The following is an 18,640-nucleotide window of genomic DNA, read 5'->3' as shown; positions in this document are numbered from 1 at the left end:
AAAACAAAAACAAAAACAAGTGAAAATGTAAATAAAACATAAACCAGTAAATGTTTTCTTTTAGCAAGTCTCACTGAAGTTAGGGGTGGAGATGGTATAGAGTTATATAGACCTTTTAATTTCTGCATTTCATTTTTCCATACTAAGACTACCCTCCTTCATCACTATTAGTATACAAACAACCTCTTTTAAATATAACTTATATTAACATTTGTAGTAGCAGTAAGAAAATAGATTAAAATCCTAATGTTCTCCCAAAGAGTAGTTCTAATAGTAGTAATCTTATCAGATATTTTAACAATCTTCATTTATTCCCTTTGGATTAAAAAGGTGTGATGTACTTGTTCCCACATCTTACTAAACAACTGCAAATTATTCAAAATGCAGGTATGATTTACTTTTAAAAGACAAATTATACCACTCTCCCCAAGAGGACTGTGTGTGTGAATTACCAGCTTATGGCATTTCCTTTAATTTCAAATTAAGAGTTGAGAAAATAGGAAAAATTAGGAGAAACTGTAAAAGCCAGTAAAAACCAGGGTGCTCACCTCATCTGAAGCATGACAACTGTGCCAACACTATACTAGTTAAAACCAAAAGTTTCGTGGTAACCGTTTTGGTGAAAGCTTTCTTCATGCCTTTGGAGATGTGGTTCCTACTGCATGGAGTCTTTTCTAATGAGTACACTCAAAAGCTTCTTTGGGGGCACCTGGGGGGGCTCAGTTGGTTGAGTGCCTGACTCTTGATTTTGGCTCTGGTCATGATCCCAGGGTGTGTGAGATTAAGCCCTGCATCCGCTGGCTCTGTGCTGACAGCACAAAGCCTGATTGGGATTCTCTCTCTCTCTGCCCCTCCTCCGCATGCTCTCTCTCTCTTTCAAAATAAATAAATAAACATTAAAAAAAAAAGCTTCTTTACTACTTCCTTTGTGAATTCTTCACTGCCTCCTTCTCTGTAAATAGCACTACGCAAACTGTGTCTACTACACTGCACTTACCATGTAATCATTTGTTTACTTGTCTTTCTGTCCTCTACCCTAATCAAACTTGAGTGGGAAGGCAGGGACTTTGCTATATTCACCTCTGACTATTCTGTACCTCATCTATGTCTAGTATGTAACATAAAATCACTCAATGATTTTGAAGGAAGAAAACTGGGAAAACTCCCAGTGACCTGTTTTTGAATGTCAAAATCTTTTTAACGACAATCACACTTTAGTAAGTATAAGAAATGTTTATTCTGTAAATAAGAGACAAACATAAATACAATCTGCCCTGCTGACATGACTTTTCAGTTTTCCTTACTGCCCCTAGTTGTAAGAACAAGTATTTTCATTCAGGATTGTTTCTCTAAATATAAACTAATTCAGGTTTGTTTGGTTTTAAAGAAACAATATTTTACTAGTAAATGCCATTTCCTATTAACAGAATCTAGCCTTTTATGCAGATGAACAATAATACATATGCAAGGTATAATAGGTGCCAAGACCTAGAATAAAACAAAACACAAACCAATTTCCAGACTGAAATCAGTTTTTTAACATTAACAATGATGAAAGGAGGTATGGAGAAACTAGGTCACACTGCAAATAACTCCAAACTAAAAAATAAGTTCAAAAGCAATAATTTTGGTTGCAGAACATATCACTTAATTATAAATTATAGATGAGTATTTCAACATGGACCACATTTCAGAAAAAAGACAAATCTTTGTCAGCATTGGATTCTATCAGTGTGATCAGTGTGTGAAAATAGTGTCTCTCCTTTTTGCCTCTCTAATAATTACCCTCCTTTTATTATTTATTCTCATGTTTGTGCCACATGTTGGCCAGAGAGCTTGATTTGTGTACTTTACAGTAAGATAAGACAAGTTTTTGGTATGTGCAGTAATTTCTCTTTTGGTCTTTTTAGTTGTATTTCTCAAATATGTGAAAACTGATAAAATAATACATTTAAGCAAAAGATTTTATTATCTGAAAGTACGAGAAAGATTTAAGGTTTTTAGGCTGAAAATCTATTATGCTATAGCCAATCTATCTATGTACATAGCAAACATAGCAACGGTTTCTAAGAGTCAGGACACATTTTATGAATGAGCAATAATCTCGACTGACATTTTTAAAAAATGAAGAACATATATACCAAATCTTCAAATTTAACTATTCATAAAAACATTTTACACAACTATTCATAAGGCAAAAATTTAGATTTATTTTATTGTTGAAGACTAAAAATTTCTTAGTCGATTGAAATGGACCCAGAACTGAAATTGAACTGAAATTTCATAACCGTTCAAAAAATGGTTATGAAAAACCTCCAAAGCATTTAAAACACCAAGTTTCCCCACTGTTACTTTCATTATTTCAAGGTTTAAGTATTACTTTCATGATCAATGAGAACATCCAAATCTACTAAAACTATTAAAACACAAAATTTTTCCAATGAAAGCTAATAATGTGATTTGTTTTGAAACTATGAAATCCAATAAATCTTAAAATGAGCTAATAACTAGTTTTACTTATCAGAGCAAACCTACCACCTGAAGATTTCTTGTCAAATGTTGTACAGTCAATGTTGTAAAATCAGATTAATTTAACTGGAATATAATGTAACAGAAAGGTTTTCATTTATGTCTCTATTCACAGAACGTGATTTGTTCAAAAGCAGATATAAAATAAAATTCTTAGGACATGAATTATTTCAGAGACATGAATATCTTGTTACAGACAACGGAAACACAGTAAAGTTCCCCAAAGTAAAAAAGTTGGTTAAAGGAAAAACAAAAAAAAAAACAGTGAAGAAGTATTAAAGAGGATGGTATGTATATACTAAACAAAGGCAATTAGAATCCTTACCTTTGGGCTGCTGTTTTTACTAGTGACGTCTGTACATTAGCATGTTGAAAACGTCTACCATGAACTACAGTTCCAGAACATATTGATGCATTTTGTACATTTTCACTGCAGATGCAAGAAACAAAGAATAATTTGAACAGAGGAAAAATTACATACACACATGCAAAATAAATCCTTTCAAATCTGAACACATACACACAAAAAGCTCCACGCTAAAATATGTATTTTTACAGATCAATCCAATGACCATGTTAAATTGTCCACCAGGAGTTTTCCACTTTCTGAATTTGTCTCTGAAATGTTTCTAATACAATTCATGAAAGAAGATAAAACAGTAGAAGAACACTAGAATAGAAATCAGGAATCCAAATGAATGTTCTGTACTGTAAGATATCCAATAAATTAACTCAGATATATTTTTTCTTATTCTGTTAGGAACTATACATAAAAAAAGCTTTTAAACTGTATTACAAAGATTTCTTATATGTCAAAATAAAAATCAAATGTACTAACTGTAAAAAAAAGAAAAAGAAAAAAAAAAGTCAGGAGTCCCAAATTCTACTTCTGATTCTGCCATTGACTTCAAAGTTACTTAGCCTTCATGTACCACAGTTTTCTCTCTATAAATTGACACAACTGAAATTGAAACAGTGCTTTTCAATCCTATTTCTGGGAGGTATAACAGCACAATCAATCATATCAGTAAAAGTGGTTCACTAGGACAACCCCTAAGGATTATAACTAGAAAAGGAAGAGGAATAAGAAATCTTAAAAAAAAAAAAAAAGAAAAAGAAAAAGAAAAAGAAAAAAATCCCTTTTGAGATAATCCTGATTAAGTGTCTCCTAAAGGAGACATGACCCTTCTACCCTCCAGTGCCTTCTACTTCTAGTATTATGACCAACATTTTACTAACTATATGAGAGGAAGCTCATCTAATGAAATCTCAGTCTACTGGAAATTTTCTTGCAATATTTTTATTCAGAACCAAAAAAATCACTGCAGTCAACCATAATCCCAAATTCAAAGCAAAGAATTCACGCCCTGGTACAACTTTACCTCTTGGCACTGCTAAAAAGGTGAAAGTATAGGCTGGGTCAACTGGCCACAAAGGCAGTTAATTTTTGGTGTCAAACCCTTTATCTTTTCTGAAATGACTATACCTCAATTTCTTATTGTTGCTCAACATGTTAAGTCCAATCGGGTTGCCTTTCAAAGGTTTTAAACTGTCAGCCTTGTTTCGTCTCGCACATGTCTTCCAGGGGTCACCAGAACTGGTAGAAACAATTTCAGATTGACGATTTAACTGTAAAAAGATCCATAAATGTTACAGAGTCAATAAACACAATATGGTTGTTTGAAAACTCACTTATTAAAAAAGCTGTAACAATAGTACCAGCTGTTGGAGACGGGAGAGAAGGATGACAGTGTCATGAATTTAAGAATAATTCAACTGTAATACTTTTTTTTCCTAAAGAGAACACAAATATGTAGGACCAGGGGTGTTCATATTATTTTCTCTTCATTTAAGTGTCTCCAAAGGTCTTTAAGATAATTAAAAGAGAAAAACAGAAGACATGAAGGATAGACTATCTTCAAACAGAGCTTTACTGAGAGTAAAGAAAAATATTTCCCCTGCTACTGCTATTTGTAGGACAAGTACAGCCAAATGTGGTAATAAGTCATCATTTCAATTTACACAAGGACTTTGGCCTTAGCATCAAAGTTTCTATACAAACACAGAAACTGAAATGTCTTGATACTTTCATTGTTGCCAGTGATAATATATAGCATATCAACAATCACTTTGGGGAGATTACAGTGTGACAACAGGATGGCCCATTCCTTGGAAAATTCTTTTAAACAAAGAAACCTACTCTTACTACATTCATCACATCAGACATTTAAAAGCTACTTTCAGGGGCGCCTGGGTGGCTCAGTCGGTTAAGCATCCGACTTCAGCTCAGGTCATGATCTCACGGTCCATGAGTTCGAGCCCCGCGTCAGGCTCTGGGCTGATGGCTTGGAGCCTGGAGCCTGCTTCCGATTCTGTGTCTCCCTCTCTCTCTCTGCCCCTCCCCCGTTCATGCTCTGTCTCTCTCTGTCCCAAAAATAAATAAACGTTAAAAAAAATAATTAAAAAAAAAAAATAAAAGCTACTTTCAGACTCATTAAGACAAAGGTCCACAGTTCTTAGTGATAATTTACCCAAAAACAACACTTTCAAAATCATTCTTATTTATTTTTATTTTTTTTATTTTAATGTTTATTTTTGAGACACACACACAGAGAGAGAGAGAGCCCGCACAAGTGGGAGAGGGGCAGAGAGAGAAGCAGACACCGAATCCGAAGCATGCTCCAGGCCCCGAGCTGTCAGCAAAGAGCCCAACGCGCGGCTCGAACCCACAGACCATAATAAGATCATGACCTGAGCCAAAAGTCAGGACGCCCAACCACTGAGCCACCCAGGCACCCCTCTTATTTACTTTATTTTTGAATCAGTGGCCTAATATTTTATTTTCCACTCATATACAAGAAAATACAATTGTAAGAAGAGAGGAACTTGGCTTTTATTCCACAATTGATCTCCATAGAAACCTAACATTTCCCTAAAAAAATCTCTCTCACAAAAAAGTCCTCCTGAGTACAGAGTTCATTTTGCCAACACTATTCTTATTTTTAGGCAAATCTACATTACAAAATTCCAAAAAGATCTATTTTTGACACACTGCTTATCACTTTCTCCTCCTTGAGACATTTTGTTACTTCCTAATCTTTTACAGCCATGTGCTTCAGACTCTTCCATTTCTGGCAGTGGCACATTAAGTAATGCAGATCAATTTCCTTCCATTATCTGAAAACAACTAGAAAAAAACCTGGACAAAATGCAAACTAAAAAAATGTATGTTTGAGACAGCTGAGGACTCCGAAGGCAGTGAAGAATTAAGAACTAAGATCAGGAACAAGAAACACAAGAGACCTGAGCCCAGATTTGTATTTTCCCCTGATGCATCTATTGATTCCAGAAGATGCAACTGAGAGGCTAAGTCGGAACTTCCAACAGAGAGCTAGAGAAACAAAAAGCAGGGATGCACATTTACCATATGTGACTGGCCTCATAAACCTTCAAAATTTGGATCAGAATGATAGGCTATGAATAATAGCCTTCGTAAAGACTGAAATCCAGCTTCTAATCATCTCAACCTTCAGTTCAATTAACGAAGTTCCAAATGTTTAATGTAAATCAGAATTACTTGCATAATTAATTACAGAATTAAATTGCTGTGTCCAACCTTTTACAGTTTATTCTTATTCATTAGGTCTAGGGTGGGCCTAGGAATCTGTATTTCTAGCAAGTCCCCAAGTGATGCTGATACCACATCTGGAGAACCACTGGATTAAGGTGATCTGAGACTGCTAATGCTCCTAGTAACAAGCCATAAGTAAATATATTTCTCTTCCAAAAAGATAATTTTCTAGGCCTCCAACTACCTCCATGATTTTTCATATGCAATTAACATTCATAGCAGACTCAAAGAAATTAGACACATGATCAAATCAAAAGAAACAATTAAAAAACGGGGAAAAAAAACCCACAGGGGATAAAGATAATGGGATTATCACACTCTTTCATTTCTGTTAGAAGAATACAATCTCTTTTGCATTTGGTGAATAGCATTATTGTGGAAAGATAACCATTTAGGAATCAAACAGACTTGTCTCTTCCTAGCTGGGTAACCTTCCTTATAGTCATAGGGTTATTTCATGCATTAACAAAAGTATACACAAACTGCCTATCCCTGCGATGGGCAGATGGGTAGGAATTCAGTTATCAACAGTTCCCACTCAATTAGAAATACAGGTATCCTCTCTTAGCCTAACAACTGGTCATTAAGATGCATTCATCTGAGGAAAATTAGGCCTATCTAGTCATTGTGACCTAGCCCTTTCCCCAAGTTATTCTGAAAAAATGCCTTAAGTCAACGAATGGTTCTCAAAGTGTGGTTGCTGGACCAGCAGAACCAGCATCATTTGCAAACACTTAAAGTGCAAATTATCAGGCCCCACTCCAGATCTCCTAAATCAGAAACTCTGGAAGTAGGGTCCAGCAATGTTTTTATCAAACCTTCCAGGTGATTCTGACGAACACTAACACTGGAGGGTCAATGCTCTGGGTGATTTTGATATATATAGCCTGTTAAGAATCTCAGAAGCAAAAAGTTTCCATTAACAAATGATCATATAAAGGCACCTGGATGGCTCAGTCAGTTGAGAATCTGACTCTTGGTTTCGGCTCATGTCATGATCTCACGGTTTCTTGAATTCAAGCTCCATGTCGGGTTCCGTGCTAACAGTGCAGAGCCTCCTTGGGATTCTGTCCTCTCTCTCTCTGCCCCTCCCCCACCTGCGCTATCTCCCTCTCAAAATAAATAAATTTAAAAAGATTTTTTTAATGTTTATTTTTTGAGATAGAGACAGAAGTGCAAGTAGGGGAGGGGTAGAGAGAGAGAGAGAAACACAGAATCTGAAACAGGCTCCAGGCTCTGAGCTGTCAGCACAGAGCCCGATGATGGGGCTCAAACTCACAAACCGTGAGATCATGACCTATGTAAGCGGACGCTTTAACTGGCTGAGCCACTCAGGTGCCCCTCAAAATAAGTAAATTCTAAAAAAACTTGAAAAAAAAAAGGGGGGGCTGATCATACAATTTCATTCTATCTAGGCAATTACAAAAGCTAATATTTAGTGAATACTTACTATGAATAGGCATTATGTTAGTTACTTTATATTCAATCTCCATATTTTATACATTTCAGTAGTTCTTCAGATTGGGATTCAGCAACCACACCTAAAACAGGTCAATTACTTGCTGCTGTTGAGTGATAGGATTAATTTCCCACTTCAATTCTCTCCTTAACAAAATCTCTCCACCACATGTCATTTAAACTCTATTGACATTCTATCCTTGTGCTATGAAGATCAGTGAGCTGAAAAAGCAAATCAACCTGTCCAAACTAGTTAAATGGCTTTAAACATTTAAAGACCAGTCTGATTCCAAAGTCTATGTGCTCCCATACTATACTGCATGAGAAATTTTTATAATGCTGTTTATAATGCTGTAGAAATATAAATAATGATGCTTAACAAGAAAAAAGCAGAAACAAACTGTGTTATTCCAGAAAGGACTCACCATTGGAATACCAACTATTCTACAGATACCAAACAGGAACTGCACTAAATATTCCTTTATATAAATGTAGAAAGTTCATCTTCCCTTTTAAGAATTGTTTAAGCCAAGGGGCACCTGGGTGGCTCAGTCAGTTAAGCGTCCAACTTCAGCTCAGATCTCGCGGTTCATGGGTTCAAGCCCCACATCGGGCTCTGTGCTGACAGCTCAGAGCCTGGAGCCTACTTTGGATTCTGTGTCTCTCTCTCACTCTGCCCCTCTCCCACTTGTGCTCTGTCTTTCTCTGCCTCTCAAAAAAAAAGAAGCGTAATAAAAAAAATAAATAAAAATAAATAAAATTCAAGATGATATATTCAATCTGGATGTTCCTGAAAATTTTTAATTTTTCTTCCCCTCTGCCCCTCTGTTTAATAGCCTAACACAGTTTTCTAGCTAATGCAAGCATAAGATCAGGAGAACTACTGTAGACAGAAGGATTAGCACAAAACAATCTTGATTACAAAACCAACTTTAAATACAGGCATTAGCCACTGGTGGAAGACTCAGTGGAGCCATGCACTATATAGGTTACATAGCCTCACAATTCTCACAACCATCCTATAAAATGGACAATTATTAGCAGGTCTAGAATCTGATACTCTGATGAACTACTCTAATACTTTACTCATCCAAAAAAAGCTGTTTCTCTCAACTATCAATCCACATGGAAAACCTTTACACAGTACAAACAATAGGACAGGGATCAGCAAACCTTTTTTGTAATTTTTTTTTTTAATGTTTATTTATTTTTGAGAGAGAGACAGAGAGTGAGCAGGAGAGGGGCAGAGAAAGAGGGAGACACAGAATCCGAAGTAGGCTCCAGGCTCTGAACTGTCAGCACAGAGCCCAATGCAGGGCTCAAACCCACGGACCATGAGATCATGACCTGAGCTGAAGTCCAATGCTTAACTAACTGAGCTACCCAGGTGCTCCAGCAAACCTTTTTTGTAAAGGGTCACATAACAAGTATTTCAGACTTTGTGGGTCAACAGTCTCTGTTGAAACTACTCAACTCTGTCCAAAAAATTCAAATCTGTGTTATAGCATGAAAGCAGTAATAGACAATACATAAACAAATAAGCACAGCTGTTTTCCAATAAAATTTTATTTATAAACACAAATTTAAATTACATATAATATTTGCATGTAATAAAACAGTATTCTTTTGACTTTGGGGGAAATCATTTAAAAATGGTTCTTAGGCCATAGATTGTAGGCAAAATTGGCCTGTAAGCCTTAGTTTGCCAATTCTGTATTATATATTCATCAAGCAACAAATGAGCATAGTCAGTTACTAGAATTTAAGCTCCATAGGAAAAAGAAACTTGACTACTTTGTTCACTAGCATCTGGAACACTGTGATCAATACATATTTGTTGCATGAATAAATTTTTCATTGGGACTATGAAATGTGTAAAAATTATCAATATATGGTTATCATCCACCCGAACTTATCACACATCAAATAAATCAATTTAATGAAAAAATAAGTATTCAAGAAATATAGCACGTAAGAATTTCAGATAAGAAGATAACCTAAAAGAATCTATTAAATGATTACACATTTATAACGTACATTACAGGGGTTTTTGGGTGGCTCAGTTGGTTAAGCATCTAACTACTGGTTTTCGTTTATGCCATGATCTCATGGTTTGTGAGATTGAGCACCGCATCATTGCGGAACCTACTTAGGATTCTTTCTCCTCTCTCTCTGCCCCTTCTCCCACTCGTAGTCCCTCTCTCTAAAAATAAATAAATGTTTTAAAAAAGTTCATTAAAGGGGTGCCTGGGTGGCTCAGTCAGTTGAGCGTCAGACTTCCGCTCAGGTCATGATCTCGCAGTATGTGAGTTCGAGCCCTGTGTTGATAGCACAGAGCCAGGTGCCTGCTTTAGATTCTGTGTCTCCTTCTCTCTCTGTGCCTCTCCTTCTCCGCTCATACTCTGTTTGTCTCTCAAAAATAAGTAAACATTAAAAAAATTGTTTAAAGAAAAAAAAACACACCACATAAACTGAAAACCAATGTCACAGAAGTTAGTAACTGAAAACACCTTTTATTTTTCCCTGCAAAGTTTACTATATTTCTGTCCACCTAAAGAACACCTAAACAGTAGCACTCTAAGCAATCCAGATGTCAAAATAAAAGCTAGAGGGGCACTTGGGTGGCTCAGTCAGTTAAGCGTTCGACTTCAGCTCAGATCATGATCTGTGGTTCATGAGTTCAAGCCCTACGTCAGGCTCTGTGCTGATAGCTCAGAGCCTGGAGTCTGATTCGGATTTTGTGTCTCCCTCTCTCTCTGCCCCTCTCCCGCTCACACTCTGTCTCTCTCTCTCCCTCTCAAAAATAAACATTAAAAAAATTTTTTTAATAAAAAAAAAGCTAGGGAAAACTGCAATGTGAACAAACCTCATAGTTTTTCATTGTAACTTCATAAAGAAAAATTTTAGAGTACTAAGAGAAAATCTTCAAATTCTATAAATTCCCTTAATTACAACAAAATAGAGATGTTGTACAAGAAAAAAAACCCCACAAAGATGGAGGGAAAGTAAATTTAAAAGCCCCTATAATACTATTCACCTGTAAATACAAGAAATCTGTGAAGAGGGTACTATGTCAAAATAGTAAAAATTCAACTTTGACCACATACTTCCCAAGATTACAAGAAAATAGGAACTTTCATATATTATTAGCGGGAATGGCAAATGCTAACTCCTATGAATGAGGCACTTGGTAATAACTAGCAAAATTACATATATATTTACCCTCTGAAACAGCAACTGCAATTCTAGGAATCTATCCCAAAAGTATACTGTAAAGATATGAAAAGATATAAGCATAAGGCTTTACTTATTTATTTTAAAGCATAAGGCTTTATTAAAGCACTACTTATAGTAACAAAAGACTAGGAAACACCTCTGCTCATCACTAGGCAATCAACTAAATATCTATTGTTTATCCACTCACGGGAATACTATGTAACAATAAAAGAGATGATACAGAGGTTTTTTTTAAAAATGTTTTATTAATTTTTGCTAGAGGGCGTGAGCCAGGGAGGGGCAGAGAGAGAGGGAGAGAAGATTAGAAGTGGGCTCTGCACTGACAGCAGTGAATCGGAGGCAGGGCTTGAACAGACGAACCCATGAGATCATGACCTGAATCAGATGCCCAACTGACTGAGCCACCTAGGTGCCCCAAGAGATGATAAAGATCTCTAAATACTTTGCAGACTATACTGTTAAGCAAAACAATCGAAGTATCAAATAGTGTAGGCAGTTTCTCCAAGAAAGGATGTATATTGTATTAAAAAAGTGAAGAGGGGTGCCTGGGTGGCTCAGTCGGTTGAGCGTCTGACTTCAGCTCAGGCCATGATCCCATGGTTTGTGGGTTCAAGCCCCACATCAGGCCCTGTACTGACAGCTCAGAGCCTGGAGCCTGCTTCGGATTCTGTGTCTCCCTTTCTCTTTGCCCCTCCCCTACTCACGCTCTGTCTCTCTGTCTCTCTCTTTCTCTCAAAAAATGAATAAATGTTAAAAAAAAAAAAAAAAAAGAAAGGAAGGAAGGAAGAAAATTAAAATGAAAGGCTAAACCATGTAATTTTTAAAAAAGGTTGCCTATTAGTGAAAGAGAAAAGGATAGAGGAAATCAGAACAAAACCTAGACTTCTCTGAATAAAACTTTTATAGATAGGACTTTCAAATCACAAAAATGTTTTTTGTATAATTATAAAACAAACTCATTTTAATTGATTTAAAAAAAAAGTAATAGGGGCACCTGGCTGGCTCAGTCGGAGCTGCATGTAACTCTTGATCTCGGGGTTATGGGTTCAAGTCCCAGATTGGGTGTAAAGATTACTTAACACAAATAAACAAAAAAAAATTTTTTTTAAAGTTCACTCAAAAAAACAAAAACAAAAACACACAACATAGTAATTTAAATACTCATTCCTAATAGGATATACCTGACGGTGCCACCAAACACCAACAAGCAAACAGAAGGAAAAAAAATATTAATCATTTTATTAGTAATTATATTCGTATTGGTATTGTGAAACAATCTCGTAGGACAAAGCAAGTAAGTAATTAAGTTAACATCACTAGGAAAAAAGACACTAAACCCAAAAGCCATTAAAGGAAAAAAGATCAATATTTTGACAACATAAGAAAACTTTTTATCCAAGGCAATAATCGTCAAAAGCAAATGCAAAAGACTAGTCAAAAAAAAAATGGTTTAAACTATTAGCAGATAGTATCACAGCAAGGGGCCAAATTCTCCAAAAGACTCTATTTCATCAATCTATGAAACCATTATAAGCCACGTATCATTGTAAATACAAACGTGCAAACAAATTTTTCTAAATGAACTATGTCATGCCATTATTATTATGCATCTAGATATTTTTCAGAGATGTCAAAAAAGTGTTACTTAGACTCAATATAGTAAGAATTCATATGAATCAATAATATTCTACAGACTAAATTAAAAAAATGGGCAAAGATATTAACTGACAGTTATCAAAAATGAAAAATAAATGGACTACACATATGAAAACACATTTAACCTTACTCATAATAAAAGAAATGCAAATTAAGACTATATTGAGAGATGCCTGGGTAGCTCAGTCAGTTAAGCGTCTGACTCTTGATTTCAACTCAGGTCATGATCTCATGATTTGTGAGATTAAGCCCCATCTGAGGCTGCACTGACAGCACAGAGCCTGCTTGGGATTCATTCTCTCTCTCTCTCTCTCTCTAATTCTCTCTCCCTCTCCCCGCCTCCCCCACTCACTTTTTCTCTGTCTCAAAATAAACTTTAGAAATATATATATAAAAATCTTCTTTTGAAGTATTAGTTTTTAGTATATAACCTAAAAAAATTAGCAAAAAAAAAAAAAATCAGAAAAGCAACACTTGCCTTTTTTCCTTTTGAGGTCTCAGAATCCTCATCTTCACCCACACTGAGTAGATTTGCCTCACTACACAGAAAACAAGGGGGAAAAAACCTTAAGTGACAATTACAACCCATACATTAATTCAGAAGTTTTATTCTCTTTGCTCACCTAATTCAGGGATCAGCAAATGTTTCCTATAAAGGGCCAGAGAGTAAACATGGTCTTTATACCAACTACTCTGCCATTTTGGTATAAAAGCAGCCACAGACCACAGGTGTGGCTGTGTTCCAATAAAACTATTAACAAAATCTAATGATAGGCCAGATTCAGCCAATGGGCCATCATTTGTTGCCCTTGCTATAAATGAACATATAATTTTTGTTTTCCTAACTGTAGATTCCATTTACAGTCACTCATTTTTCCTTTCTGTCTTGGATTTAAAATTAGGGGAAAAGAACAGAGAAACAAAATAGAGAAAAAGCTGGTAAGAAAACCTTAGCTGATATAAAGAAAGTAATTCCAATGGTGTTACCACAGTAAAACAGTTACACCTTTGCAACTCCTGGAAATATCAACACTTTAGAATCACTGGCCTGAGACTCTAAAAGATCAGACTGATATATCTATTTAATCTCAAAATATTAAAAAAGCTGAAGCTCCTAAGGATCCTCTTATAATGATAAACCAAAGAGTATGATTCATAAATGAAATATACAGAACAAGTAATATAATCATGACAAATCTAACAAAGAAAGTCAAAATAGATTCTTCTAAAGACAACTGTTAACCTATTTTTAGTAAAATCTTATTTATAATAAAAATGTAAAATATTTGTTTCATTGCTGTTTATACACATTCCAACTTTTTTACAAGTAAAAATTCTCTTTTTTCCAAACATTTTACAAAAATATTTAAAAGGTGGTATACTTTCTACTCAATTTTGGATCTAATTCAAAATTTTCAAAATTACATAAGAAAAATATATTATTTATAGGGATAAAATATAATACTAATATTATATATATAATTATAATAAAATACTTGTATTTTATTTATTATATAATAATAAAAGACAGGAGAGAAAGATGACCACAAAATACCGATTTTAGGTGAAAACCTTACCAGTTCGAAGTTCTCCTTTGAATAAAAGTTTACAGTCAGTTCAATATCTCATAGATGAAAACACATGAAAGTGGTAATGATGAGTGGAGCTGTTGCCCAGACAGAAAAGTGAAGCACCTACAATATTTATTAGCCAATATCTTCTGAATGACTTTTTGTGTAGAAATTTTTAAAAATACTTATAGTTTTGGTAGAACTCCTTGCATATATTTATGTATCTCTGAATTTGTTCTGGCCCAGTGGAAAACCAGATCAACAAACCAAGGCACCTAATAGCAATGGTGACTTTGTAATACAAATCTCGTGATATGCAAAAGGTTGTATTAAAACTATCATTTAAATTTTACAAAGCAGTCATTCTAAGCACACTAACAAAGTGTAATAACTACTCTGTTTAACTTTTGCCTGAGTTAACATCTGTGTTTATCATTTATATAGTTTCTGCTTTCTCTGGTAGTAATGTGATCTAAGATGGATAGGGCAACTGGGAAGAAAGATACACTATAGGACTTAAACTTTCACAAAAAACTCAGGGGTCTTAATGTGGGTTCACTTACTCATGATAAACAGTAGCTTTTCAAATCAGAAATGTTATTTAAAAAAAAGAACAATTTCTTTAATTGAAAATCTTTAATGATCAATTTTTAATAAGCTTACATGTATTACATGCACATAATCATTTCAAAAGACACATAATCATTCACATGCACATAATCATTCAAAAGAGAAATGAAAAAGCAAAATTATTTAATAAAAATCTTTTTCTTTCCTTGATTCTACTATAAAAGATGTTTTCTTAAGAACACCATTCTCTTAAAAATACTTCCATGGAATATAAATCATTTTTCAATGAAATGTCATTCTTATAAAATATGTGACGGAAGAAAAAAAGTTCTTACTCTTTATCTGTATCTCCTTCACTTTTGTCTCCATGATCAAAGCTCCAATTATTTTTAAAACCTCCATCTCTCTTAGATTCTGATCTAGCCAAAGCTGAAATAAAACAGAGATAAATATTCATTAACAAAGCTATTCAATATGAAATAAAATTTAGCATTTCTCAAGCTCTTTGATTAGTCTAGATGTTTTCTTAATTTTCTTGCTTTTTGAATATTTCTTATAAACATCTTATCTCCAAAATGAAAAAGAACACATTAAAATCTGTTTCTCCTAATTTACAGTTGTTCATATGCATGAGTTTGTTACCAAGAAGAAACTCAAATTGGTAAGATTTGATACAATAAAAATAGAGGCGGAGCATATCAGTATGTATAAAATATATAAAAACCAACCCTGTATGTCCATATTTGATCACTGATCAAATTACTACCTGTTACTTTGTTATTTTGTTTATAAATCATTTATGAGAACTATATCCAGACACTAGCCTTTTCTTTACTTCAGTCAATCATCTCTGCCTTTTAACAGGAGAAATCAATGTTTTCTGCGTTGACAATATGGTGAACTCAACGTCCAGGAAAATCCTCTAGATCAGAACACCACATATACTCATGATGAATTTTAAAATTTTAAGTGAGTGGCTAAAACCCTCTGAAACCATAAACAACCAGAAAGTGGGAACTGAGAGATAAATGAGTTCTGAAGCTGGCATTGTCTCAGAGTCAAAAACCTGATGGCCTAGATCCTGGGGCTTTAAGATCAAGTTTGGGATGCCAGCAAGATGAGAGGTTAAACTGATGACCAGAAGATCTAAAGGGCAACCTTAAAATTAGGTGAACTAGGAGAAAAAAAGAAACTGAAAGAAAGTAGGAATAATTCTGATGTCTTTCCTTTGCTCTGGGTTTTTAGGTTAAACTGATGACAAAGTGTATTTATCTCATGGTTAGGGAATTCCTAACAAGCTCACAATTACTCAGGTTTGGGACCAGAATTTTCATAACCATAACCTACAGGACCCAGGAAAGTCTATAATTAAAACAGTCTCACAAGAGGCTGAGTACCACTACATGTTGGAAAAATGCAAATCAAAACTATAATGAGATACTCAGTCATTAGGATAGCCATTATTATTTAAGCCAACACATTAGTAAGTGTTGGTAAGAATGTGGAGAAACTGGAAATTCTGTGCATCGCTGGTGGGAATGTAAAACAGTGCAGCCACCATGGGAAGTTCGGCAGTTCCTCAGAGTTAAACAGAATTACCCTATGTTCCAGAAATCTCATTTCTAGGTTTGTACCCAAAATAACTGGGACAGCATGGACTCTGATACTTACACACCAACATTCATAGTAGCATTAATCACATAGCCAAAGGTGAAAACAACTCAAATGTCCAGCAAAAGATGAATAAATAAATAAAATGTTCTGTGTATATATGCATACACATACACACACAGAGGAATATTATTCAGCCATAAAGGAATCAAATTCTGATACATGCTACAACATGGATGAACCCTGAAAACATTACAATGAGTTAAACAAGCTAGCCATAAAATAACATATATTGTATGACTCCACTTATATGAGGTATCAAGGATAGGCAAATTCAGAAGCAGAAAGTGCGACAGAGGTTAACAGGGGTTGGAGAAGGAGAAGAATGGAGAGTTATTTTTTTAATTGGCATATGGTTTTTGTTTGGGATGATGAAAAAGTTCTGGAAATGAATGGTGGTAATGATTGTACAACATTATGAAAGTACTTAATGACAATCCAAATTGTACACTTGAAAATGGTTAAAATTGTAAATTCTGTTATGTATATTTCTACTACAATAAAAAACCATTTTTAAAGCCTCACCCTGCAAAAAGCCTCTATGTGACTAACAGAATCAAATATAAATCCTCTCTAAAAATTTCAATACAGCCTCAAAAAGAGTTTCAAAGAATAGGAGTTCACAACCAAAATTATGAAATGGGAAGGAAGAAGTCACTATGAGCAAATCTGAAACTTCTTTACATGTATACTGGGGTTGGACAAAAAATAGTGTATAATGGATGCAAGGTTTCTCCCTGTCAGAGAAAGAGGTTACAAATAAGCAACAGAAAAGAAAACCAGAATGAACTCTGTTCATTCTAATGGTACTAGAGAAAGAGATATGAGTATGAATCCATATTTGTTTGACATATATACAGATAGATAAAAGAACAAATATAGGCATGTCTTGTAGCATGGGTTAGTATACAGAACTAAGGCTCTCTTCTCTGAGAGGTCTAAAAAGCAGTGACAGCCTAGTGGCAACAAGTACACTTACAGCCAGATCCTGATTTTTAAATATCATTCTCTAATAAACGGAGCTCAGGCTCCTAGAAGAAATGACTGATTCTAAGGATGGGGCAGGGAAAATACAAGATAAACCTGGAATATTCTGTATACTAGGAAATAAGGAGGTTCTTTTTCAAAAAAAAAAAAAAAGAGAGATGGGGGAATATCAAAAGGTTACAGGAGCCAAACTGAACCTCCCAATAGTTGAACAAGGGTGAAACAATTTTAGCAAAAATAAACAACAGTATTGAATTATAACTCCCAAAAGTAAACAAATATTCATGAAGTCATACTGACATAAATGACTGAATGAATAAATAACTAAATGGGAAAAAGGGACATACTTTCCTTAAAAAAGACTTCCAAATGATATATGCACAAATTCTTTCCAATAAGAGATGAAACAATTCCCTTTCCCTTCAGTATAGACTGGACTTGGTAACTCACTTACAAGCATCGACTACAGAAAGGGAAAAAAGTCAATTGACAGTGATATCTGACAATCACTACCTCAGCCATAATTAAGGTTAAAATCAAAAGTGACGTCTTATTCACAGGATGTAGTATTTAATACGATGTGATGAAAATGCCACTGCAGCTCTGTGGTCTTCTTCCCAAAAACCCATAATGCCAGTTAATCATGAGAAAACATCAGATAAACTGAGAAACAGTCTACAAAATACCTGACTAGTATGCTTTTAAAAAGGAAGGAAAGATTAAGAAACTATTATAGATCAGAGGAGACTAAGGAGATGTAACGATCAAAATGCTGCGGTATCCTGGATTGGACCTTGGAATAAGAAAAGGACATTAGTGAAATAACCAGGGAAGTGCAAATAAAGTCTGTAGTTTGGGTAATAGTATTATAGTTATGTTAATTTCCAAGTTTTTAACAAATGTACTATGATCATATAAGGTGCCAACATTAAGAAAAAATGAATAGTATATAAAAACTATGACATCTTCGAAACCTGTCTATGAATTTAAAATTATTCCCCAAAAAGAACATTAAAAAATCAAAAGTAAAATGAACCTGTTTTAAAAAAAGATGGTTAGGTGAAAGTTATGCTACCAAGACAGAAAAGGTAATTAAACTATAATGATTTCTAAGCTAATGAAGACTCATAATCGAGCAACTAGTATCCATCAACTAGGCAAATTAGTTAAAAAGGCCACGAGGCAGCGAAAAGTCAAGAAATGTTTATTATTTATGCACTAAAGGAACTAGGGTTCTAAACACACAATTCTAACACATCTAGTCATATGATTTCCCAATACACAGATTAGAACCTCTAAATGTATAAATGAAAGAACAATCAACAGATTA

General features: G+C 34.6%; 1 protein-coding gene across 2 annotated transcripts in view; it reads right to left on the bottom strand.

The window, feature by feature from the left end:
• Positions 1-18,640, bottom strand: part of SENP6 (SUMO specific peptidase 6) — a 115,082-nt gene that overhangs the window by 77,842 nt on the left and 18,600 nt on the right. For both annotated transcript variants that reach the window (XM_049652893.1, XM_049652894.1), the window contains exons 2-5: positions 14,988-15,081; positions 12,990-13,050; positions 4,016-4,158; positions 2,855-2,959 (exon numbers count right to left, since the gene is read on the bottom strand). In XM_049652893.1, coding sequence (XP_049508850.1) covers positions 2,855-2,959; positions 4,016-4,158; positions 12,990-13,050; positions 14,988-15,081 — 403 coding nt within the window. The remainder of the gene's footprint in view (positions 1-2,854; positions 2,960-4,015; positions 4,159-12,989; positions 13,051-14,987; positions 15,082-18,640) is intronic.

Source organism: Panthera uncia (assembly GCF_023721935.1).
Source record: "Panthera uncia isolate 11264 chromosome B2 unlocalized genomic scaffold, Puncia_PCG_1.0 HiC_scaffold_24, whole genome shotgun sequence".
In the NCBI taxonomy this organism is placed as follows: domain Eukaryota; kingdom Metazoa; phylum Chordata; class Mammalia; order Carnivora; family Felidae; genus Panthera; species Panthera uncia.
This window is presented reverse-complemented; position numbering and strand designations above follow the sequence as displayed.